At 37.0% G+C, this 26,906-nt stretch overlaps 2 protein-coding genes across 3 annotated transcripts in view; one reads left to right on the top strand and one right to left on the bottom strand.

Moving 5' to 3' along the window:
* LOC134842978 (guanine nucleotide exchange factor subunit RIC1-like) overlaps positions 1-26,906 on the bottom strand; it is a 300,792-nt gene that overhangs the window by 138,270 nt on the left and 135,616 nt on the right. The gene's annotated exons all lie outside the window — the stretch shown is intronic.
* On the top strand, positions 2,258-15,588 carry LOC134842969 (structural maintenance of chromosomes protein 2-like). Its single transcript, XM_063859521.1, has 3 exons — positions 2,258-5,285; positions 14,544-14,755; positions 15,046-15,588. The coding sequence occupies exons 1-3, from the start codon at positions 2,280-2,282 to the stop codon at positions 15,350-15,352; spliced, it is 3,525 nt and encodes a 1,174-aa protein (XP_063715591.1). The 5' UTR covers positions 2,258-2,279; the 3' UTR covers positions 15,353-15,588.

The following is a 26,906-nucleotide window of genomic DNA, read 5'->3' as shown; positions in this document are numbered from 1 at the left end:
TTTCGTGTTTTGATTTTTCGTAGCTCAATTCAATTTCATTTCCGCAAGAAAGGCAAATTTGACTCTCGATTAACTTAAATTCAAATGGCACGAAAAAACGGCATGACTTCTGGTTTAAAAAATGTATTTTACAATTGAGAGTTCCCAGCGAAATGAAAAAGTTATTTATTTATCCAGGTTTCTCAAATTGGGCTGGTGTATCTAAGAAGTTTCAATCTTAAAATATTTAATGCAAAAATTCTTAGTTGCCGCTTAAATTTTCTCAATGATTATTCAAAGCTAGCGATATTTTTTCGGCATAATTTCAAATTGAACATTGTATCGCAATTGGTGTACACAGCTCTGGCTTTGTGTGTTTTTGTTTTTGAACACGAATTTCTCAGCCTATAAATGAAAGCCGTATCAAACATGCGGAGCTGTCGTTCAATTAACTGTTGCTGTTCAAACAGTTTATAAAATAAGGAACTATACCCTGCTGGAATAGCAGGATTCGATATCCCAAACGCGTCATCTATACTATATTTAAATGCGAGTGACAGTTATCTCCCATGTTGAAGCATAATAATTTTGCATGTTTAAAGAAAGAATTTTTTCACATTTAAGCTATATCATATATTGCAATGGTTAAGATTTTTTTTCAATTTTCCAGTTTAAATTCAGTGTTTAATCCAGCAATTTTGAAATTAGCAACACAATAGTGGGATGCTGTCAGGGTTTTACCAGGTTTTGCGATTCTGGCCTCCATATATGAATAGCCAAATCCTTTTAGCTGACGAGATACGGCCATTTTCGAGACTTTTCAAAATTTTTTAGAAAATTTAATTTTAAAAAATGTCTCAATTTTTGAAATTTTCGTCTCAGAGGTTGCAAATATGGCCTCCAAATCTCACTTCTCAAATCCTTGTAGTTTTCGAGATATGACGTTTAGGATTTTTTCAAAATTTTTCAGAGAATTTAGTTTTAATTTTTTTCATAAATCTGAAATTCCGAACCCTATAGTTGGGTCCTGTCAGAGTACTCTCAAGGATTGTGAATCTTGCTTCCAAATATGAATGCTCAAATCTTGTTAGTTTTCGAGATATTACGTTTTTTGTGATTTTATAGAATTTTTTTTCATAAAACTCAATTTACAAATTAATTCACAAATTTTGAAATCTGTAACCCTGTAGTTGGGGGCAGTCAGAGTGCTCTCAGGGGTTGAGATTCTTGCCTCTGAGTATGACTGCTCAAATATTTGTAGTTTTTGAGATATGACGTTTTTTAGGATTTTTCAAAATTTTTCAGAGAACTTAAATTTTTTTCATAAATCGAAGTTTCCAATTCTGTACTGCGCAGTCAGAGTATTCTCAGGTTGTCAGGGTTTGCGTATCTTGCTTCCAAATATGAGTGCTCAAATCTTGTTAGTTTTCGAGATATGACGTTTCTTGTGATTTTATAGAATTTTTTTTCATAAAACTCAATTTATAAAATAGTTCACAAATTTTGAAATTTGTAACCCTGTAGTTGGGGGCGGTCAGAGTGCTCTCAGGGGTTGTGAATTTTGCCTCCCAATAACACTGCTCAAGTTTTTGTAGTTTTCGAGATATGACGTTTTTTATGGTTTTTTCAAAAATTAAATTTTTAGAAACCTTAAATTTGAAGGTTCTCAAAGTTAGAAATTCCCAACGCTGTAGTTGAGTACTATGAGAGTACTCACAGGAGCTGCAAATCTTGCGTTCAAATGCGACTGCTCAATTGCTTTTAGTTTCAGAGATGGCGTTTCTTAATTCATTTAAAATTTTTTCGAAGAACTTATATAAAACTTCACAAAATTTTATGGTTTTTCAAAATATGTATTAAAAAAACTTGAATAAAAAACTTTGAAAAATTTGGAGTTACTTACCCTATTTACGCGGTTTTTTATGAGTTACTAAAAATTCGAAGCACCGGAGGTGCATTACACGCTAGTATGTTTGCAAGCAGCTGCTTAATGGCACGTCAAATTTTCTTGGTGGATGTTCAACAAACCGCCATATCTTGAAGCCGAAATTACATCAGATTAATTAAATTGCAGCTGAATTGTGTAACAATAGTTACAATCTGTTATGTTGCCTAGCAATATTTTTTTTTGGCTTGTTGGAATGGTAATCTTATTTTTGGTTTGTTGGCCATTCGGCTTATTGACCTATCACCAATTTTCTCATAACTCATTTTTTAAAGTGCCTTCTAACCAATGTCCACTTTGATGTAATAACTCTTAAAAGTGATTTTCAGATGGTCGGTGAATTGTTCTAGGCAAAATGTACATCAAGGAAATCACAATTGACGGGTTTAAGTCCTACGCAAACAGGACGACAATCGGACCTTTCGACTCAGAATTCAACGCAATCACAGGACTGAACGGCTCCGGAAAATCCAACATCCTCGACTCTATTTGCTTCGTTTTGGGAATCTCTAATTTGAGTAATGTACGTGCAACTGGTTTGAGCGATTTGGTGTACAAAAATGGACGCGCAGGCGTTACAAGAGCTACCGTTTCAATCACGTTTGACAACTCTAACCGAGCTCAAAGTCCGATTGGCTATGAAAACGAGCGAGAAATTGTAGTTTCTCGGCAGATTGTTGTCGACGGTAAAAATAAATACATGATTAACGGCTTAAACGCAACCAATCAGCGGGTTGTTGACTTTTTCCGAAGCGTGCAATTAAATGTGAACAATCCTCATTTTTTGATTATGCAGGGAAGAATCACGAAAGTGTTAAATATGAAACCTCCTGAAATCTTATCGATGATCGAAGAAGCCGCTGGAACTCGAATGTACGAGTGCAAACGTGAACAGGCGCAGAAAACAATTGAAAAGAAAGAAGAAAAGCTGAAACAAATAACGGATGTTTTGACCGAGGAAATCATGCCGAAATTGAGCAGTTTGAAAGAGGAAAGAGCGTCGTATTTGCAATACCAAGACATGGTTCGTCAAATTGAACATTTGACCAAACTTGAAGTCGCGTATCAGTATCACCAATGTGATCAAAAAGCACAATCCAATGCAGACGAAGTTCAAGCTCAGCAAGAGGCAATTGAAAAAATAAATGATGCCATTACGGAAAGTATGGAATCGATTGACACTTTGACGTTTGAGGCGAAAGAGTTGGAAAAGCAACAAGCAGCGGAACGCAATTCGGTTCTGAAAGATTTGGAAGTCAAGTGGAACGAAACTAGAAATGCCGAGGCGAAAGCGTCAAGCGAGTTCGAACATCGTGAAAAGCAAATGAAAGACTTGGACAAGAAAATTGTCCAGATTGAGAAAACTATCAAGACGGAAAAATCGAATCTAGAGAAAAGTCAGAAAAGTTTGCAAATGTTGAGTGAGAATGTAGAGGCGTTTCAAATAAAAAAAGACGAGGCAGAGAAAGAAGTAGAAGCTGCTCAAAATTTAGTCCAGGCCGCGAAATCGGGAATGTACGCAAACGAAGCAGGCGCAGCGGTCTCCTTGCACGAGCAGCTAAATGCTGCGAATACGGAAAAGTCACAAGCTAGTTCGGAAATCGAATTACTAGAACGTAAACTGAAACAGGTCAAAACTGATTTGACCTCTAAAGAACGAGAATTGAATAATATGACTGCTTCTGGTGGCGATGATGAGAAAAAATTCGATTATCTGAAAAACGAGGTGAAGAAAATCAAAGCCAAGATGGCTAAACTCGGATTTGACGAAGACGCTTTTGCTAGTCTGAATACCGAAGCGCGTAATTTGCAAATCGAGTCGAACAAGTTGCGAAGCAAAATTGAAAGTTGGAAAGCGAAAGACTGGCGGTTGCAGTTTAGCTACCGACATCCGGGAGGTAATTTTAAAGACGAGTCAGTCAAAGGCGTTCTAGCTACTCTTTTTAATGTTAAGGACAAGGAAAACCAACTAGCAGTCGAGGTCGCCGCAGGCGGCAAGTTGTTCAACGTGGTCGTTGACAATGATAGAATAGCGGAAATGTTGTTAAAAATTGGCCAACTGAAAAGCAGAGTGACCTTTATCCCTCTGAATAAAATATCCGGTCGAGTATGTAATGGAAATATTGTCAGAAGAGCGAAAAGCATCACTGGAGACAAAAATGTTCATCACGCTTTGGAATGCGTCGAGTTTGAGAAGGATATTAGAAATGCAATGGAGTTTGCTCTGGGTAATAGTCTGATCTGCAATGATTTGGACAAAGCTCAAGACGTGTGTTATGATTCTCAAGTGAGAACCCCTGTAGTAACTACCCAAGGAGATAGTTTCAACCCTGACGGACTCTTGAGAGGCGGTTCCAGGCCTAACAAAGAATCGGTGATTGCGATTGCTTCTGCCTTAAAAGAGTTCCAAGACAAACACGTTGTTGTTGAGCGAAGACTAAATGAAATTCGAGAGGAGATGGCAAAATTGGGACAAAAGGCGCAAGAGTTTGAAAATCTGAAACGTCAATTAGAGTCTAATTCGATGGAACTTCAGACTTTGCAGGTCCGGCTGGAAAATAGTTCCACTGGAATTCGGAAACAAGAAGTTGAAAGTTTGCGTAAAGAATTGGAAGAAATTTTGGCTAATTTGGACGAAAACAAAAAGTTGGCTGAGAGCTCGGCAATGAGAATTGCGGAACTGGAAAAGATGATTAAAAATGAAGCAGAAGTTAAGCAAAACGAGATGAGAAAATCGATCGAACGCCAAAAACAAGCATCGTCTAAACTGCAGAATGTGTTGACTGAATATGATAAAATGTCGACCGCTGTTTTGGACTTGAAAGCTGAAATTAGTGCGATTGAAAAAGAGATCGTTTCGAATGAAGAAGAGTTAGAAACTAAACAAGCAGAGGCAGAAAAACTGAAAGAAGAGGTCGATTTGGCGCGAGAAAATTTGAACCAAGCGAAAGGAGAAAGTTTTGAAGCGAAAAAAAGTTACAATGAAAAGAAAGAAGGGCTGAAAAAAGCTAATCTTGAGTTGGAGAAAAAGTACAAAGAAATGCATAAGTTAACCGATGGGATAACTGCTAATAAGTTGGAAGCACAGCAGATGGAATATAAATTAGAGTCGATTGAAAAAGCGGGAAAAGATGCGAAGAAACGAATCGAACAGCTGAAAAACAAATACGATTGGGTAGCGAAAGAGTGTATGTATTTCGGACAAGCTAATTCGGCATTTGATTTTTCCATGCATGATATGAATAGAATCGCGGCTAACTTGGCCAAACTTCAGAAGGATAAAGACTCGCTTTCGAGGAAGGTAAACATGAGAGCGATGAGTATGCTTGAAGAGGCGGAGAGAAGTTGCGAGGAGCTTAAGGTTGGTGAAATTCTAAGAATTTGTTTTTGTCGATCAACTTTATCAAATGAAATACGAAATTTGAGATCTTCAAAGAGAGGGAAAAATATATATCCGAAAACATTTGAAAAAAGAAATTAAATTGTGTATGAACATAAAGCAGCAGATTCATGGCATTGTCTAGACAGGTTAATGACATAAGGTCCAAGCTCAGCATCAATATTTAAAATGATTGTTCAATCGTAGTCGGTGTAAAACCAAATTAAGTAAGAAAATAGTTCAAATTCATCACTCAAAGTTTCTGAAACTCGTTAGTCGTAGGCATCCCTATTCGGTTTCAAAAGTAAAACTTGAACTTGTTCACTTTACGGTTACTGCTCTTACTAACTGTGTCCCATACCTTGAAGCCTCTCTATCATCAGTAGAACTGATTGGGGGCTAACTGACTGAGCCCATACGGGAGTAACCAGAGATCAAGCCCAAGTGTGATTTCCAAAACGCCGAAGTTGCTTTGAGAACCATATACAATTATTTAAAAAAAAAAGAAACATTGAATGAAATCAACTAGCATAAATTGAAGAACGTTACATCTGGACGGGTCTAAGGTTTTTTCGAGGGGGCCCTTTGGGTTATCAGGGGTTTGAATCTCTTAGAGATTACTCGTCCACCCAATGAGAAAAATTCAAATTTGAATATATCGCTCGCGGTTAACATCATTTGGTCGCGGTAACATTGCCTCGGTCCGCAAAGTCTCAAAATACCAAATTTTGGTCGCGGCGGTCTGAAAATATCCAATTTCGGTCGCGGCAGTCTGGAAATACCACATTTTGTTGGTCACGGCAGTCTGAAAGTATCCAATTTCGGTCGCGGCAGTCTGGAAATACCACATTTTGGTCGCGGCAGTCTGGAATTACCACATTTTGTTCGTCGCGGCAGTCTGAAAATATCAAATTTTGGTCGCGGCAGTCTGAAAATACCATATTTGGTCGCGGCAGTCTGGAAATACCACATTTTGTTGGTCGCGACAGTCTGAAAATATCCAATTTTGGTCGCGGCAGTCTGGAAACACCACATTTTGTTGGTCGCGGCAGTCTGAAAATATCCAATTTTGGTCGCGGCAGTCTGGAAATACCACATTTTGTTGGTCGCGGCAGCCTGAAAAAATCCAATTTTGGTCGCGGCAGTCGGGAAATACCACATTTTGTTGGTCGCAGCAGTCTGAAAATATCCAATTTCAGTCGCGGCAGTCTGGAAATACCACATTTTGTTGGTCGCGGCAGTCTGAAAATATACAATTTCGGTCGCGGCAGTCTGGAAATACCACATTTTGTTGGTCGCGGCAGTCTGAAAATATCCAATTTCAGTCGCGGCAGTCTGGAAATACCACATTTTGGTCGCGGCAGTCTGGAAATACCACATTTTGTTGGTCGCGGCAGTCTGAAAATATCCAATTGTGGTCCCGGCAGTCTGGAATTACCACATTTTGTTGGTCGAGGCAGTCTTAAAATATCCAATTTCGGTCGCGGAAGTCTGAAAATATCCGATTTCAGTCGCGGCAGTCTGTAAATACCACATTTTGTTGGTCGTGGCAGTCTGAAAATATCCAATTTCAGTCGCGGCAGTCTGGAAATACCACATTTTGTTGGTCACGGCAGTCTGAAATATCCAGTTTCGGTCGCGGCAGTCTGGAAATACCAAATTTTGGTTGCCGCGGTCTGAAAATATCCAATTTCGGTCCCGGCAGTCTGAAAATATCCAATTTCAGTCGCGGCAGTCTGGAAATACCACATTTTGTTGGTCGCGGCAGCCTGAAAAAATCCAATTTTGGTCGCGGCAGTCGGGAAATACCACATTTTGTTGGTCGCAGCAGTCTGAAAATATCCAATTTCAGTCGCGGCAGTCTGGAAATACCACATTTTGTTGGTCGCGGCAGTCTGAAAATATACAATTTCGGTCGCGGCAGTCTGGAAATACCACATTTTGTTGGTCGCGGCAGTCTGAAAATATCCAATTTCAGTCGCGGCAGTCTGGAAATACCACATTTTGGTCGCGGCAGTCTGGAAATACCACATTTTGTTGGTCGCGGCAGTCTGAAAATATCCAATTGTGGTCCCGGCAGTCTGGAATTACCACATTTTGTTGGTCGAGGCAGTCTTAAAATATCCAATTTCGGTCGCGGAAGTCTGAAAATATCCGATTTCAGTCGCGGCAGTCTGTAAATACCACATTTTGTTGGTCGTGGCAGTCTGAAAATATCCAATTTCAGTCGCGGCAGTCTGGAAATACCACATTTTGTTGGTCACGGCAGTCTGAAATATCCAGTTTCGGTCGCGGCAGTCTGGAAATACCAAATTTTGGTTGCCGCGGTCTGAAAATATCCAATTTCGGTCCCGGCAGTCTGAAAATATCCAATTTCAGTCGCGGCAGTCTGGAAATACCACATTTTGTTGGTCGCGGCAGTCTGAAATATCCAATTTCAGTCGCGGCAGTCTGGAAATACCACATTTTGTTGGTCGCGGCAGTCTTAAAATATCCAATTTCGGTCGCGGAAGTCTGAAAATATCCGATTTCAGTCGCGGCAGTCTGTAAATACCACATTTTGTTGGTCGTGGCAGTCTGAAAATATCCAATTTCAGTCGCGGCAGTCTGTAAATACCACATTTTGTTGGTCGTGGCAGTCTGAAAATATCCAATTTCAGTCGCGGCAGTCTGGAAATACCACATTTTGTTGGTCACGGCAGTCTGAAAGTATCCAATTTCGGTCGCGGCAGTCTGGAAATACCACATTTTGGTCGCGGCAGTCTGGAATTACCACATTTTGTTCGTCGCGGCAGTCTGAAAATATCAAATTTTGGTCGCGGCAGTCTGAAAATACCATATTTGGTCGCGGCAGTCTGGAAATACCACATTTTGTTGGTCGCGACAGTCTGAAAATATCCAATTTTGGTCGCGGCAGTCTGGAAACACCACATTTTGTTGGTCGCGGCAGTCTGAAAATATCCAATTTTGGTCGCGGCAGTCTGGAAATACCACATTTTGTTGGTCGCGGCAGCCTGAAAAAATCCAATTTTGGTCGCGGCAGTCGGGAAATACCACATTTTGTTGGTCGCAGCAGTCTGAAAATATCCAATTTCAGTCGCGGCAGTCTGGAAATACCACATTTTGTTGGTCGCGGCAGTCTGGAAATACCACATTTTGTTGGTCGCGGCAGTCTGAAAATATCCAATTTCAGTCGCGGCAGTCTGGAAATACCACATTTTGGTCGCGGCAGTCTGGAAATACCACATTTTGTTGGTCGCGGCAGTCTGAAAATATCCAATTGTGGTCCCGGCAGTCTGGAATTACCACATTTTGTTGGTCGCGGCAGTCTTAAAATATCCAATTTCGGTCGCGGAAGTCTGAAAATATCCGATTTCAGTCGCGGCAGTCTGTAAATACCACATTTTGTTGGTCGTGGCAGTCTGAAAATATCCAATTTCAGTCGCGGCAGTCTGGAAATACCACATTTTGTTGGTCACGGCAGTCTGAAATATCCAGTTTCGGTCGCGGCAGTCTGGAAATACCAAATTTTGGTTGCCGCGGTCTGAAAATATCCAATTTCGGTCCCGGCAGTCTGAAAATATCCAATTTCAGTCGCGGCAGTCTGGAAATACCACATTTTGTTGGTCGCGGCAGTCTGAAATATCCAATTTCAGTCGCGGCAGTCTGGAAATACCACATTTTGTTGGTCGCGGCAGTCTTAAAATATCCAATTTCGGTCGCGGAAGTCTGAAAATATCCGATTTCAGTCGCGGCAGTCTGTAAATACCACATTTTGTTGGTCGTGGCAGTCTGAAAATATCCAATTTCAGTCGCGGCAGTCTGTAAATACCACATTTTGTTGGTCGTGGCAGTCTGAAAATATCCAATTTCAGTCGCGGCAGTCTGGAAATACCACATTTTGTTGGTCACGGCAGTCTGAAATATCCAATTTCAGTCGCGGCAGTCTGGAAATACCACATTTTGTTGGTCGCGGCAGTCTGAAATGTCCCATTTCGGTCGCGGCAGTCTGGAAATACCACATTTTGTTGGTCGCGGCAGTCTGAAAATATCCAATTTTGGTCGCGGCAGTCTGGAAATACCACATTTTGTTGGTCGTGGCAGTCTGAAATATCCAATTTCAGTCGCGGCAGTCTGGAAATACCACATTTTGTTGGTCGCGGCAGTCTAAAAATATCCAATTTCGGTCGCGGCAGTCTGGAAATACCAAATTTTGGTTGCCGCGGTCTGAAAATATCCAATTTCGGTCCCGGCAGTCTGAAAATATCCAATTTCAGTCGCGGCAGTCTGGAAATACCACATTTTGTTGGTCGCGGCAGTCTGAAAATACCACATTTTGTTGGTCGCGGCAGTCTAAAATTATCCAATTTCGGTCGCGGCAGTCTGGAAATACCAAATTTTGGTTGCCGCGGTCTGAAAATATCCAATTTCGGTCCCGGCAGTCAGAGCATACCAAAACTTGGTCGCGACCGTCTGATCATAAAACCACAGCCTCAACCCGGGTGCTTAAAATTTGGCACGATATATTGCTGCACCAAATCAGGCTTATCTCAAATTTAAGATAGAATTTCAATTACGCATGATTGAATTTGATTAAGGTCGTAATCAAGCTTGTTATATGGACTAGTAGAAGAGAAAAGTGCTGAAAGGCGATAATTAGTGTGAATAAACTGAATTATGCAGGAGAGAGTTTAGGATAAAATTTAGGATAATATTTCCGTTAAATATGAAAATGAAAAAATGAAAACTTTTTAATGCAATTCCGTTAAATGACATTTTTGGAGCTAAAATCTCCATTGCAAAATTGATGCTAGTTGTGAAATAAGGTAACAAAAAAAGTGAAATAGTTTGTTTATAGACAATTTTGAACATCGGTCATAATTATAATAGAGTAGTTATAGCTATTGTATGCCTTCAACCTTAGGTTAAAAAGAAAACTGAAAAAATATCACCGTTATAATTATAATTAAAATCGAACACTTTTACTGCTATGGCACTTTAGGAAATTTTATTGAAACAAAAATTTACCATTGTAAAATTGATGATAGCTGTTAATTACGATTGCATTCAAAATACTCCAATCATTCAGAATTGAGAATTATCTGGATCAATCGTACAGTACCTCCTCCCTCAATCGATTTAGGTGGGAGGTGGGATATGGTTTTTTTCAGGAATTTTTAGTATAGCCGAGATTTATACAAAATTTACAGTTTTATGAGAGTCAATTTATTGAAAATACAATAATTTAGTTAATTAATTATTAACATTCAAATCATACATGAAAATTGTGAAACCAGAAACTAATTTTATTTGTGCGTTTATTCGAAATGCATTCATCATACAGAATTAATTTTCAAAACTATTATGTGGCTAGGGGGGATATGCTAAGGGGGGGGGGGGGGTTTACGGTTGATCGGAACTATCGTCAGATATTTAACGAATTTATTAATGGAGCCTTTTATAAATAGGTGAAAAAGAACACGGTGTTGAAAGACAAGGCGAAGTTGGAGCGAACGATGGCACATTTTGTTGGTCGCGGCAGCCTGAAAAAATCCAATTTTGGTCGCGGCAGTCGGGAAATACCACATTTTGTTGGTCGCAGCAGTCTGAAAATATCCAATTTCAGTCGCGGCAGTCTGGAAATACCACATTTTGTTGGTCGCGGCAGTCTGAAAATATACAATTTCGGTCGCGGCAGTCTGGAAATACCACATTTTGTTGGTCGCGGCAGTCTGAAAATATCCAATTTCAGTCGCGGCAGTCTGGAAATACCACATTTTGGTCGCGGCAGTCTGGAAATACCACATTTTGTTGGTCGCGGCAGTCTGAAAATATCCAATTGTGGTCCCGGCAGTCTGGAATTACCACATTTTGTTGGTCGAGGCAGTCTTAAAATATCCAATTTCGGTCGCGGAAGTCTGAAAATATCCGATTTCAGTCGCGGCAGTCTGTAAATACCACATTTTGTTGGTCGTGGCAGTCTGAAAATATCCAATTTCAGTCGCGGCAGTCTGGAAATACCACATTTTGTTGGTCACGGCAGTCTGAAATATCCAGTTTCGGTCGCGGCAGTCTGGAAATACCAAATTTTGGTTGCCGCGGTCTGAAAATATCCAATTTCGGTCCCGGCAGTCTGAAAATATCCAATTTCAGTCGCGGCAGTCTGGAAATACCACATTTTGTTGGTCGCGGCAGTCTGAAATATCCAATTTCAGTCGCGGCAGTCTGGAAATACCACATTTTGTTGGTCGCGGCAGTCTTAAAATATCCAATTTCGGTCGCGGAAGTCTGAAAATATCCGATTTCAGTCGCGGCAGTCTGTAAATACCACATTTTGTTGGTCGTGGCAGTCTGAAAATATCCAATTTCAGTCGCGGCAGTCTGTAAATACCACATTTTGTTGGTCGTGGCAGTCTGAAAATATCCAATTTCAGTCGCGGCAGTCTGGAAATACCACATTTTGTTGGTCACGGCAGTCTGAAAGTATCCAATTTCGGTCGCGGCAGTCTGGAAATACCACATTTTGGTCGCGGCAGTCTGGAATTACCACATTTTGTTCGTCGCGGCAGTCTGAAAATATCAAATTTTGGTCGCGGCAGTCTGAAAATACCATATTTGGTCGCGGCAGTCTGGAAATACCACATTTTGTTGGTCGCGACAGTCTGAAAATATCCAATTTTGGTCGCGGCAGTCTGGAAACACCACATTTTGTTGGTCGCGGCAGTCTGAAAATATCCAATTTTGGTCGCGGCAGTCTGGAAATACCACATTTTGTTGGTCGCGGCAGCCTGAAAAAATCCAATTTTGGTCGCGGCAGTCGGGAAATACCACATTTTGTTGGTCGCAGCAGTCTGAAAATATCCAATTTCAGTCGCGGCAGTCTGGAAATACCACATTTTGTTGGTCGCGGCAGTCTGGAAATACCACATTTTGTTGGTCGCGGCAGTCTGAAAATATCCAATTTCAGTCGCGGCAGTCTGGAAATACCACATTTTGGTCGCGGCAGTCTGGAAATACCACATTTTGTTGGTCGCGGCAGTCTGAAAATATCCAATTGTGGTCCCGGCAGTCTGGAATTACCACATTTTGTTGGTCGCGGCAGTCTTAAAATATCCAATTTCGGTCGCGGAAGTCTGAAAATATCCGATTTCAGTCGCGGCAGTCTGTAAATACCACATTTTGTTGGTCGTGGCAGTCTGAAAATATCCAATTTCAGTCGCGGCAGTCTGGAAATACCACATTTTGTTGGTCACGGCAGTCTGAAATATCCAGTTTCGGTCGCGGCAGTCTGGAAATACCAAATTTTGGTTGCCGCGGTCTGAAAATATCCAATTTCGGTCCCGGCAGTCTGAAAATATCCAATTTCAGTCGCGGCAGTCTGGAAATACCACATTTTGTTGGTCGCGGCAGTCTGAAATATCCAATTTCAGTCGCGGCAGTCTGGAAATACCACATTTTGTTGGTCGCGGCAGTCTTAAAATATCCAATTTCGGTCGCGGAAGTCTGAAAATATCCGATTTCAGTCGCGGCAGTCTGTAAATACCACATTTTGTTGGTCGTGGCAGTCTGAAAATATCCAATTTCAGTCGCGGCAGTCTGTAAATACCACATTTTGTTGGTCGTGGCAGTCTGAAAATATCCAATTTCAGTCGCGGCAGTCTGGAAATACCACATTTTGTTGGTCACGGCAGTCTGAAATATCCAATTTCAGTCGCGGCAGTCTGGAAATACCACATTTTGTTGGTCGCGGCAGTCTGAAATGTCCCATTTCGGTCGCGGCAGTCTGGAAATACCACATTTTGTTGGTCGCGGCAGTCTGAAAATATCCAATTTTGGTCGCGGCAGTCTGGAAATACCACATTTTGTTGGTCGTGGCAGTCTGAAATATCCAATTTCAGTCGCGGCAGTCTGGAAATACCACATTTTGTTGGTCGCGGCAGTCTAAAAATATCCAATTTCGGTCGCGGCAGTCTGGAAATACCAAATTTTGGTTGCCGCGGTCTGAAAATATCCAATTTCGGTCCCGGCAGTCTGAAAATATCCAATTTCAGTCGCGGCAGTCTGGAAATACCACATTTTGTTGGTCGCGGCAGTCTGAAAATACCACATTTTGTTGGTCGCGGCAGTCTAAAATTATCCAATTTCGGTCGCGGCAGTCTGGAAATACCAAATTTTGGTTGCCGCGGTCTGAAAATATCCAATTTCGGTCCCGGCAGTCAGAGCATACCAAAACTTGGTCGCGACCGTCTGATCATAAAACCACAGCCTCAACCCGGGTGCTTAAAATTTGGCACGATATATTGCTGCACCAAATCAGGCTTATCTCAAATTTAAGATAGAATTTCAATTACGCATGATTGAATTTGATTAAGGTCGTAATCAAGCTTGTTATATGGACTAGTAGAAGAGAAAAGTGCTGAAAGGCGATAATTAGTGTGAATAAACTGAATTATGCAGGAGAGAGTTTAGGATAAAATTTAGGATAATATTTCCGTTAAATATGAAAATGAAAAAATGAAAACTTTTTAATGCAATTCCGTTAAATGACATTTTTGGAGCTAAAATCTCCATTGCAAAATTGATGCTAGTTGTGAAATAAGGTAACAAAAAAAGTGAAATAGTTTGTTTATAGACAATTTTGAACATCGGTCATAATTATAATAGAGTAGTTATAGCTATTGTATGCCTTCAACCTTAGGTTAAAAAGAAAACTGAAAAAATATCACCGTTATAATTATAATTAAAATCGAACACTTTTACTGCTATGGCACTTTAGGAAATTTTATTGAAACAAAAATTTACCATTGTAAAATTGATGATAGCTGTTAATTACGATTGCATTCAAAATACTCCAATCATTCAGAATTGAGAATTATCTGGATCAATCGTACAGTACCTCCTCCCTCAATCGATTTAGGTGGGAGGTGGGATATGGTTTTTTTCAGGAATTTTTAGTATAGCCGAGATTTATACAAAATTTACAGTTTTATGAGAGTCAATTTATTGAAAATACAATAATTTAGTTAATTAATTATTAACATTCAAATCATACATGAAAATTGTGAAACCAGAAACTAATTTTATTTGTGCGTTTATTCGAAATGCATTCATCATACAGAATTAATTTTCAAAACTATTATGTGGCTAGGGGGGATATGCTAAGGGGGGGGGGGGTTTACGGTTGATCGGAACTATCGTCAGATATTTAACGAATTTATTAATGGAGCCTTTTATAAATAGGTGAAAAAGAACACGGTGTTGAAAGACAAGGCGAAGTTGGAGCGAACGATGGCAGATCTGGATGAGCAGAAGCGGAAGGCGCTGAAAGAGGCCATAGCCAGAGTGAACAAGGACTTCGGAGTCATTCTCAACACTCTTCTGGATTACGCTTTTGCCGAGTTGAAACCCCCGGCCGGTCAAACGGAATTGGATGGGCTGGAGATCCGCTGCAGGTTGAATTTTTTCAATCGTCAATCAAAGTAGCCGCAAGTGTTTTTGGCATTAATTAAAGTGATTATTTTCTCGAGAATTCCCTATGAAAATGAATTGATCAGTGTTTTTTTTTAAATTTTTTAAATAAAGTTATAATGTAATCTTCTGAGACTAGTTAAGAAGGAAGTTTTTTTCAATTCGGCCTAAATGCATAAGAAATTTGACCAAGCAATGTAAATGTTGAATAAATGATGCCCATTTCTTGAAGTCTGTTTAAATCATTAGTAGCGTTACTCCGTTCTCATCTCAGGTTCGGCACAGTCTGGAAGGAAAGTCTGACTGAGTTATCTGGAGGTCAAAGGTCACTGGTCGCAATTTCACTCATCCTAGCCATGCTCAAATTCAACCCGGCGCCATTGTACATTCTGGACGAGATAGACTCAGCACTGGATCTTAGTCACACCCAGAACATAGGAAGGCTCATTGCTACGAAGTTTCAGTCCTCGCAATTCATAGTCGTCTCGCTTAAAGACGGGCTGTTCAATAACGCGAATGTATTGTTCCGAACAGCTTTCGTGGAAGGTGTCAGTACTGTAACGCGTCAAGCGAAGCACTGAAAGGCTAAAAGCGTTTGGACTGATTTTAAAACAACTATGATTTTGTCTTTGATTAATTGCTCCTTCGTGTGGATTAACATTGTTTTGTTATTAAGTGTGGATTACGTTAAGTTTGAGTTTTGAGTTTGATTTGAATAATAATTTTTGTAAAATTTGTCATCAATGTTGGCGAGTATTTGTAAATATTATTTTGAGCATCGTTTTGGAAGAACCATGATTGAACTGACGTAAGGCGGAGGTGGATTTATAGAGAGGAATAGGTGAGTGTGTGCTTGAAAGAGATTTTATATGACTTGTATGGAAGAAAGAAGGAAGACTACATCTTTTACTGTGACAACTCACGAAAATATAGGATTGTTTTGCTCATTTAAAGCCTAGTGCAAGGTTTCAAGGTCAGAGGAAATTTCCTTCTTGTTTTTACGTACCGGCTAGCACAATTTGACAGTTCTCTACGTCATATTTTCTCAAAATCGGCGTCTCCTGATAATCTGTCCTTGCCAGCAAAGCGTTGGGAAGTTTTGTTCCATGTTGGGTTGAAACTGGTGTGTTCAGTGGGTTCAATAAGACACTCTGTTTTTGTCTGTTATTATGCTACACACTGGTTGCTTAACATACTTCCAGTCTGGGTTCCTGATATGCATAAGTGCGCTATTTGATTGATGGATACTAATCTGAGGAATTTTTGACCAAAAATGAACTGGTCAGAATCATCAAAGTTCTTTCCTTACAGAAAGTTCATCTACAGGATCCATCTTCCAAAATCGAGGACTAAAGCGGAGTTCATTCTGCCATGTAGATGACTCTAAAATTCGCACCCGACAGTCTCAAATTGATGGGTATTGCACATTCCCTCGTAAGTCCCAATCTCTCCCGTGTCTTGATCAGCATAACACTGACTACCGCTACTGTGCCCAAGAGTCCCATGGCTCCTATTTTAATTACCACTACGTCCACCAGCTGCGTCTGAAAAACTCGGGCACTTAGACAGTGATAAAAATTGGCTCGAAAAGTTCTCAGAAAACATGATTTTCAGTGGCGTTTTTCTCTGACTGTGTGCTAGTTGTTGATGTTTATCCTACCATGCACAGTTGACAAGGATCTCAGCAAGTTTTTGTTTCAATTATTGAACAGTTCGAAAGAAAAAATCATGCTAACTTTTTTTTTCAAATCAGAAAAAAATTGATGACTTATATTCTAATTTAGAAAGATGTTTCTATTTTGAACTTTTTCCGTAGATATATGTTATTTTCATAAATTTCACATTAACTAGCGGGGATTTAACATTTTCACAATCATTATGGGGCCTTTTTTATGTATTTATAATCAATCACGATTTTAGTTTGGATTTGTTGTGGGGTTAAACATGACAAAAAACGAAAAAACGACTAATTTTCTTTAAATTTTTCCGTTCATTCCATCAATTTTTTTAATCAACTAGAAATGTTTTCTCACCAGCTTTCAGGTCAGCTTTAAACATTTTTGTTTTTAGTTTTCCACGCAGGATCAGGTACCACATAAAATCTAGTATACGCTTACCAATTCCCTTTATCAACTATATGTCTTTCACAATTAATTTTTTAGTCATAAATTGCAACCAAATTTGTGACAATTTTTCTAAAAAAAACTTGGGACAATAGTTTTTTGGACAAACTTTTGAAAAAGTTTTTTAGAATTCGTTTGTGAGTAAAGTCAGACTTTTTCTCATCTTTAACTTATTCTTTAAACTTTGAAAGTCTGAACATTTGATTTTCAAAAAAAAGTTTGCATACGCTGTTCAACGCACTGATAAAGTACAAGAGCCCTTAGGCTCATCGAGAAGTCCTGAAATAAACAAAAATCACAAGGTGTGATCTCGATACGGATTTAGCAATAAATTTTTTACAGATTTGTTCAAACAAGAAAACAAAGAAGCTGATATATTGGATCATCATCTTAAGGATTTCATCGTGGTATTAGATTTCGCTTAAGGCGAAAATTGAGTCCACTGAAAAACCTCATGCACTGGACAGACACTGGTGATTGATCAAAATTGCAATTTAAAACATCGACCCCCATGACTCAATTTTGAGAGTCAGTGGCATAATGAATGTTTTGTAATTTTGGAAAACTCTTGGAAGCAACCAGACCTTGAACAAGAATCAGTAGCGAGCGTGGTTAAAAGTAGTGAGGGATGATTAATGTACACTTGGGAAAGCAACGTGTGGATTCGGTGCAGACGAATTTGCATCTGCGTTGAGCGTGTTTCGCTGATTTAGAAAATGAGAAGAATTGTTTTTATCATTCCCAAACTCAAGCAAACTTGGTAGCTGGCGATCAAAACTTTGGGTTTCTGAGAGCTAATTGTTTGGGAAAAAGCTGTTGATGCAGATGATTCAAAATTTTCTTGTTAAATATAACTAACAGCAGTGACATTGTTGGCGGCAGCAGATGTGGTTCCCTGTGATTATATATTAAGCTGATGGCTTGTGTTTTGTATACTTGATGATTAGGACTGGTATTTCTTTTTTCGAGAAAAAATAGTCTAGGTGCAATGCTTCTGGTGCACAAAACCATTTTAAATGATCGGCGTCCAGTGAATCAATGCACAAGGAATTCAGTCAGTCTAATTTACTTCTCATTTCAACCAGCTTATCACTAAATCCTGTATGAAAGATCTTTCGTAATTTTCTTGAATGCTCAATAAAATCAACAGTGGTGTTAATTGGAACCTGATCCAAACTGTATAATATTAGTGGTTATAAATTAGATAATTTTTCCCTATAAATTATTGAAGACTAACCAATCATTCTCCATCTAACTAACAACCCATTTATTTGTAAGTGCTGAAACTAGTTGTAGTTTCATCACCAGAGAATTCTGAATTTAACTTACAGCTTAGTTGCCTTTTCCAAGAGACCAACTCGTAACAAACCAGTATACTCTAGATCTATTGAGACTAAGAGATATAAGAGTAAGATTAAGATCGGTATTAGACTAAGAAGTTGCACGAATTATCCGGCCGAAAATAAGTTAGCGTGACGAGCAGACGGTGTACCTTATCTGAAATTACTCTATGAGTTAGACCTTCCGTCATAACTCATCTGGTGCGACCATAAGTCTCGAATAAGACCTTAGGCAATAAAGTAGTTTAAACTAACAAAAAATAGATTGGACTTAGACAAAATCACAAAAATGTTACACAATAATAATTTAATTGAAATGTCTCTACAACTCGATAGATCAGAGCCATCATTCCGAACAATACGAGAACTCCCGGTATTGGAAGAAAACCTCGGACAAGAGACGATATACGACTACAACGGAACTTACCCATAAGTTTCAAGGTCGTACGGCAAAAGCCAACACAAACTTTTATATTCAGAGTTTTATTAGCAATGAATTTAGATTTTCACTTGCAGACATAGTATCATTGAAGAAAATTCTTCACCGATAACTACAGGCGCTAAACTTAATATTGTACAATAACGATTGATAAAAAGATCAAATAGAATTTTTTTTGTTCCCCCCCCCCCCACACAGTTAGCATATTGTCTAACGACCTAAAACGTCGATTCACTATCCAACCCTTTCTACGACCCAGGATTAACAGAAATTTTTCAATAACACTAACCATTCTAATTAAGATAAACTGTGAAGAACTTCGGTTATTCATCCTTCACTTGATCCCCCCTCTTACCTCACCAAAGATATTACTTAAACTTAGTAAGTTTAAAATAGTATCTTTCGAACTACTTGTGTTCTAATTATACCTGAACCTTGTGGATCGATTTACTATTCTGCAACCCTTGAACACAATCATTACCCCTAAGTAAGATTAAGTAAGTTAACACCTTAACTTGGACTAGCCATGAGAAACTAACAATCATTCTTCGGAATCGATATATGCTTTTCTTTCCAACCCTAAAAAACAAGACCCAAGTTAGGCTAAACCGAAAAAATTGTAAGGACTAACAATTTAAGCATTGTAAAATTCACTAATCCAAATATTGCATCCGTCATCCTAAACCTTATGTCAGTAGACAATTTAGGAAATAAACAAACAATCATATTACACAACTGTGAAATATGATCCCGTAATCACTCCACACAGACAGTCAACAGGATATATCAGAACCAAACGACAAACAATCAAACGAAAAATTTGATTGTTTGTCGTTTTAAGCAAACAAAGACAAATTACACGAAAAAAATTTCAAAACAAAGAAACGCATTCTCCGAATCAGAAACAAGTCATTTACAAGAACTTTATAGATTGAAAGACTCAATAAAAAAGAACTACCCAGTTAATGTTACATTATATTTTTCTGACTCAGAAACCACATCACATTCATCAATACAAGGAAAAGAAGAATAAAAAACACACAAAAAACAAACCAGTACGACTATACAATTGAAATCAACCAATAAAACACATAGAAAGTTACAAATTGACAGTCATAAAGCACAAAAATGAGTATAAATGAAGAAAGTGAAGATAAAAACTCCATCCTCCCATTTATAATCATTTCCCTCACTGAAGATAGAGGACAAACAAAATTTTGTCAAAAATTATTAGCAAATTTATTTGAAAAAGGAATTAGCCCATGCGCAGCAGAACTTTCAGAAATAAAAATCAAAAGAGAAATTGTCGACCACTACCTCAGGGGAATATGTACACTGACACAACAGTACGAAATCTATACCATAGAATTACGGAGCCCAAGTAAATTTCATGGTAGGTATTTACTTCAAACAGACGACTTAGATATAGAGTTTTCAAAAGTATTCACAGAATATATAAAAAATATACAACACCAAATTTCGCAAAGAGCAAATTCGATATTTAGTAATGAAGTATTTCGAATAATTTATAGCTAATTATCTATATTAGAAAAACCAGAATCCCAAGGAACTTTACCAGTTCAAACATCAAAACATACAAGTGTAAGACATGAAATCACGATATTTTCCGAATATTTAAAAGCAATCCGTGAAAATTTAACCAGTAACGACGTTTCACAAAATGTTAAACACGATTTACAAAAAATCTTAGCATGGTTCATCATAGATTATTCCACACATAATCTTGATTTAATCTCATAAGCAAGAAAAACTTTCAGACCCCAAAATTCAACAGATGATACAGCATTAGCGGAAGATTCAGATTATGTTTGGGACTCTGAATGGTCTCATAGATTGTTTATTAACATACCAACAGATTTTTCAAGTCAAGTCATTGGCATAATTTCTATACACAAAGATTATTTTAAGGTATATCCACCCACAACTGATGCAATACCTTTAAACTATAACTCATTTCTACCCGATAGAACAGGAAATAATGCTTTAGATTCAACTTTCATACAACAAGAAAATCTAAAAGGAACTAGGGATCTCACACAACAAGATATTCAAACATCATCACATCTCACAAATGAAGAAGTAGTTACCACAGTAGTAACAACAGCAAAGTATCTCACCAAAACATCCAAATCTTACAACTCCAAGACCAAAAATCCAATCTTACCACAAGTAACACTACAATCTACGTTAAACCCACCATTGAACCAAGATAACCACATGTGAGCTATCAACCATTTCGACCTATGATGAAACCGATTCAAAAACAAAGAACATTCACTAGAAACAACTTTGCAGACCACAATTATAACTATGTAAATAGACAACAAACATCTAGATCTTTTCGCCCAAATACTCAAAATCCTTTCTTTTCACAAAGACAAAATTTTCGGCAACCAAGAACAACTTCAGTAAATTCCCATGACTACCCACGCAATTCACAAGACCAAAGTGAAAATTATCCATTTTTTCAACAGAGTAAAAGTAATGAACAAAACCAAGGTAAACATAATACACCTTATTATACACCTTATTATCTATCATCAGATGATGATGATTATTATCAATCAGATATTTTTGCCCCATATACACAAGAAAACTGTGCAAAACCACCTCGACCAAATCAAGCATCTCAAAATACAAATTTTTATCCACAAAACCCAGCTAACACACAAAATCACCAACCATTGCAAACGCAAAAATCAACCTATACACAATCATATCAACCAATACAAAGGCAAAACCCAGTAAACACAGATTATTATCAACCAACGCAAATGCTAAATGAAATCCCATGACCCTATTATTTACAACAACACGAAATCACAAAAAGTCAACTCACAAATTTTTCACAAATGCCAAATGCCGTAGAATCACTATAGATGACTATGAATCCATACCTCATGGGTGGATCATCAAATCAATCCAATCAAACAAGCTATTGATGGTATTCACTGGCACAGATCCTAAATATTCTGTAAAAGATTATTTAAATGCAGTCACAGCAAATTTAATTTTAAACATAGGACTTGAACCCATAAATATGCCACTTCACCAAAATTGGATACATAGATTTACAGCGTTAATACAAACCACACTCGATGGCGCAGCTCAAAAATAGTTTTCAGTTTTACTTATAGAAATAAAATCAGATTGGAAAAGATTCCCACAAGAATTTTAAAAAAATGTTTGATTCAAAAAGAAACAAACAACATCAAAGAGTTTTATGCAATGAAATTCATAGACTACCAAATGAAACGATCAAAAAACTAGCAGTAAGCATCGAAACAGTAGTCCGAAAAGCGTATTCACTAAATATTCATGATTATTAAAACACAAAAAATACAGAGTTTTTAATGATGACTCTAACACCGAAAAATAGCAATTAAAAAGAGAGCATCACATCCTTCCTCAATTCGAGAACTTGATCTAGATTTCAGAAAACTAGTAGATAAACTAGAACAAGCAGAAATCACTATGAAACTAGAAGAAACAGAAAATCTCAAATTACAGTACATTAATAATATTCAAACAACAACAACACAATTAAATAATATACATAATTTAGACACATATTTATCCGAAAAAATCACTGAAATTCTGAATATAAATGAGAAAAACCCAAATTTTAAAGGTAAACCATCATTTAAAAAATGGTGTAACTATTGCCGAAGATACGGACACAGTATTGCTGAATGCAGACAAAAACAGCAAGACGATCAAAATAAACCACAGAAGTACAAAGCACCAAATAAATCATTCTATCAATACATAATAGAAAGATCAAAATTTACCAAACAAAAACATTGATAGTAACATTAGCTCGGGAAAACCACTACCAAATAGCTCAAATCATTCACGAAATCAATCACCTTATAATTCTAACTACAGAGGTAGATCACCAGATAAAAGAAATTCACAGAATCCCTCACAAAATTAATATAGTCGATCACACAGTAGAAATAAGGATTATCGAAATAATTATTCACGATCGAACTCAAACAGACAGAATTACTCGTTTGACACCAGTTCCCTCCCATTCACACTTTAGGAATAGACACTATTTAAATGATACATCAAGAAACTCATCATACAATAGACACAGAAATTATTCCAACAATAGGAACAGAAGTTATTCAAATTATCGAAATCGACAATATAATAATCAATCAAGAGATTACTCGAACAATAGATCAAATCACCAAAGATCAAATTACCTTAATTATCAAAATAGATCAATAGATAATTCACAAAATAAGAATTCAAACTATAACAATAGACAAAGAAACTGCTCTCAATCACCTCATAGGAATAACACACGTTATCCAGATTCTCAAAACAAATATAGAAGTAATACACCAAAATATCAGATACAAAAAATCAAGTACAAACAACCAATGAATTAAATTCAGACCCCCCTGGTTTTGATAACACAGAAACTACTGAGTTACAATTAAATCACAGAAACTGTGACTTCACAGACAGTGATATAGAAAACACACTTTTAGTCAACATGATAGAAGTTGAAAATGATTATGAATCTGTTACATACGAACAACCTTTTTATTCACAAATTTACGAAAATCATTTGGAATTACTTTTAGATTATCATACTAGACCTAGAAGTAATAACATACCAATAGAACAAATAGTAAATGAAGTAAAAACATCACAACAACCTGAAAAAGAACTAACACCATGTTCTAGTACAAATCACATTTACCAGAATATACCAAAAGAACCACCAAAAGAAAAAAATTGGACAATCACCTATCTTTTAGAAAGTCCAAAAGGTAAAGATTTTCAACCACCAGACCTTGAAATAGATTTTTTGATAGACTCTGGAGCAGAATCAAATATCATCAATATTCCAACTTGGAATGAAATCAAAATCCTACACCCAAGACTAACACCCATAAAAACAACAAGTAGACTAGCAACAGCACAAGGCTCAACCCTAACAAATTATGGAAAAATTTATCTTTTCTTTGTTCCCACAAAAACAATGGAACAAAATAAACTTCTCAATAAACCATTTGATCAAATATTCCATATCACAGATACAAAACACAGTATTAATGGAATTCCATTCATCACAAATTTTATACCCACTATTAATGTATTAGAGAGTAAAATTAATATAAAAGATAAATATACAAAAATGCAAAACACCGCTTTAACATTCTTCCAAAGTATGAACAAACAACCACCATTCTTTTCAAAATTTTACCCCATCTTTAATAAAGAAAGAAAACATCTCAATTCACTCTCAGGTTAATAATTATGAATTTCCAATTAAACAAGTTCACCAGTACGACGAAAATCAAAATCGACAACATCTCTATATGTCAGACTTTGAATTTAGACCAATTCACAAAACTTTTAGAGTAACAATTTCATCCATAAAACACATGAAAAACTCAAATTCCGATATTATTTCTCTACACGTGTATAACAATTCACCATACAAAATCACCTTACCTTTAGGACTCTTGGGATATTGCGAAACTAATGCAACCATTTCCAACACAAAAGAAGTAGCATACATAGTGAATAATATATTACAACTACTAGATATATGTCAGTCAACAATCACCGATGAAGAACTATCAATAGAAAATATAATAAGTAATGAAAAAAGGAACACAGACTATTTCAAAAAACACCTTATTTTAAACCAACATTCAAAATATCACACTATACAGAAGAACAACAAAAATTCTTGACAATGTTCAATTTTCAACACTCCCAATTAGCACAGAATGAATTTGAAAAAGTAGCCGTTTTACTTTTAAAATATCCAAAAGTTTATGCAACATCTAAGTTTGACATTGGAAAAATAAGTTCACCACTACATTTACCCTTGAAACCTGACGCAGTTTTCAAAAAACAAAGAGCAAGTAAAGTACCAATTCATTTACATGACAAAGTTAATAGACTACTTGACATTCTAGAACAATACGAAATTATATCTCCATTAAATAAAGAAGAACAACCAAAAGGAAACACCTTTATTAACCCTGTTATTATCCTCGCCAAAAGAGAATCATTAAAAATAGTTCTAGATGCTAGATACCTCAATTCACTAATTGATGGATCCAAATGCAATTGGCCAATGGAACCAATTCAAGTAATTTTATCAAAAATAAACGGTAAAAATTTCACAACCGCAGACATGAATAGTGCATATAACCAAACGCCACTAGATGAACAATCACGACGACTAACACAATTCATTATTGGAAATAAACAATACGAATTTAATAGAATATTCTATGGTATATTCATAGGACCAGCAGCTTTCTCAGCCTTCATGAGTAAAATTTTTAGACCACTCATATTTAGTAAAATTGCAACCACTATTTAGACGATATTTTCACGCAATCACAAACAAAAATGAAATGTTCACAGTTCTAGAAAAACATCATCAAATTTTACAGAACGAAAAAATGAAAGCAGCCCCAGATAAATCACATTTTTTCTTAACAGGCGTAAAATTTCTTGGACACATCATAGAAAAAGACACTATAACCCCACTGAAATCACGAATTGGTGCAGTTCAAAAATTCAACCACCAACAAATAAAAAGAAAATACATGATTTTCTTGGAATTAAACTTCTTGAGTAAATACGTATGAAAAATGCAATTGTGCTTAAGATCATTTTACAACATTCTTCGACAACAAATTAACTTTGAATTGACAACAGAACATCAAAAACTATTTGAAGAAATCAAAAAACTTCTCAACGAACAGATATCAAACACAATCCCAGATCCAAATCAACAATTCTATGCAATGTGCAATGCTTCAAATTTTGGCATCGGAGCAGCAAAATGAATCTTTTATCAGCAAACTCTCGACTATTTACACAAGCTGAATTACGACTCTCTAACCTTATGAGAGAATGTACAGCTATCATACACACCTTAACAGGTTATGAATTTTTGATACTCGGACCCAAACATCCAACAGTTTTTTTTACAGACCATAAACCTATCATATTTCTTTTTACACAAAAATCAAATCCAAACCATAGAGTTTATAGATTTCAACTAATCCTAATTAAATTTCCAAACTTACACATAGTATGGACAGCAGGAAAAAACCTTGCACTACCTGATACTCTTAGAAGAAATACACCACCTGAACTATTAACAAGAAAAACAACAGTTGAAATACCACAAAACATATAATTTTATCTCGCCAAAGATGAAACTTCACCACGATTAAAATTTAAATACGCAGTAAAAACTGACATAGATCAGTCACAAATAAACAATCTACAAAATTTTTCACTCTATTTAGATTGTCAAAACAACCATTATGAAGTTGATTTATTAGGAACATCTACATTCAAGCCAATTCCATATTCACATTGGATCAAAAATAATACTCAACAAAAACGACTTAAACAACAACCACATGAAAAAGACAATTTGCCTTTAATAGAAAAGGAAAACCTAACTGATACCATAGATCTATGAGTACTGCTACCAAATGATCAAAATACACGATAAAAAAAGTTTTTAATCTTCATGACCCGCTTGATACAATACCTCTATCAAAAATTGAAATAGAAAATATTTTTCTACCAACAACAGAAAAAAACCACACGTGAGTTATTACAAAAATACCAAAACCATTATCCCGCCATTAGACAGCTCAAATCACGGCACAAGTTTAAAACAAAGCCAACAAGAGCTGATACGACAATCTTAGGAAACAAAACACTCCTTAGATACTTCAGAAAATTTAACAGCACCACCATAAATGAAAAAACGGACATTCTAGAAAATCAAGTACCGTGTCTAGCTTTAAGTATGATGCTAATCGCGTTTAATACTTCCCATACCTTAAATACAAAAATACATTCCGGATCAGAAAAAACATATTCTAATTTTATACAACATTTTTATTTTCCTAATGCACCAATATGGATAAAAGTGTTATGCAACAATTCTATAAAATGCCAATTAAATGAAACCTATCCAAATGAAAAATTAATCGAAGATAAACAAGATTTTAAAAGACAAAGGCTTTATTTTAATCACAGAATATCATTTGACACAAAAGGACCAATTTCACCATCTTAAGAAGGAAACTCATATATAATGGTAACTGTTGATGCATTTACACATTATTTAGCACTTAATCCAGTAACCCATTGTAATGCTTATTATGCATATATCACACTCTACGAACACTGGATAGCT

Source organism: Symsagittifera roscoffensis, chromosome 1, assembly GCF_963678635.1.
Source record: "Symsagittifera roscoffensis chromosome 1, txSymRosc1.1, whole genome shotgun sequence".
Classification (NCBI taxonomy): Eukaryota; Metazoa; Xenacoelomorpha; order Acoela; family Convolutidae; genus Symsagittifera; species Symsagittifera roscoffensis.
This window is presented reverse-complemented; position numbering and strand designations above follow the sequence as displayed.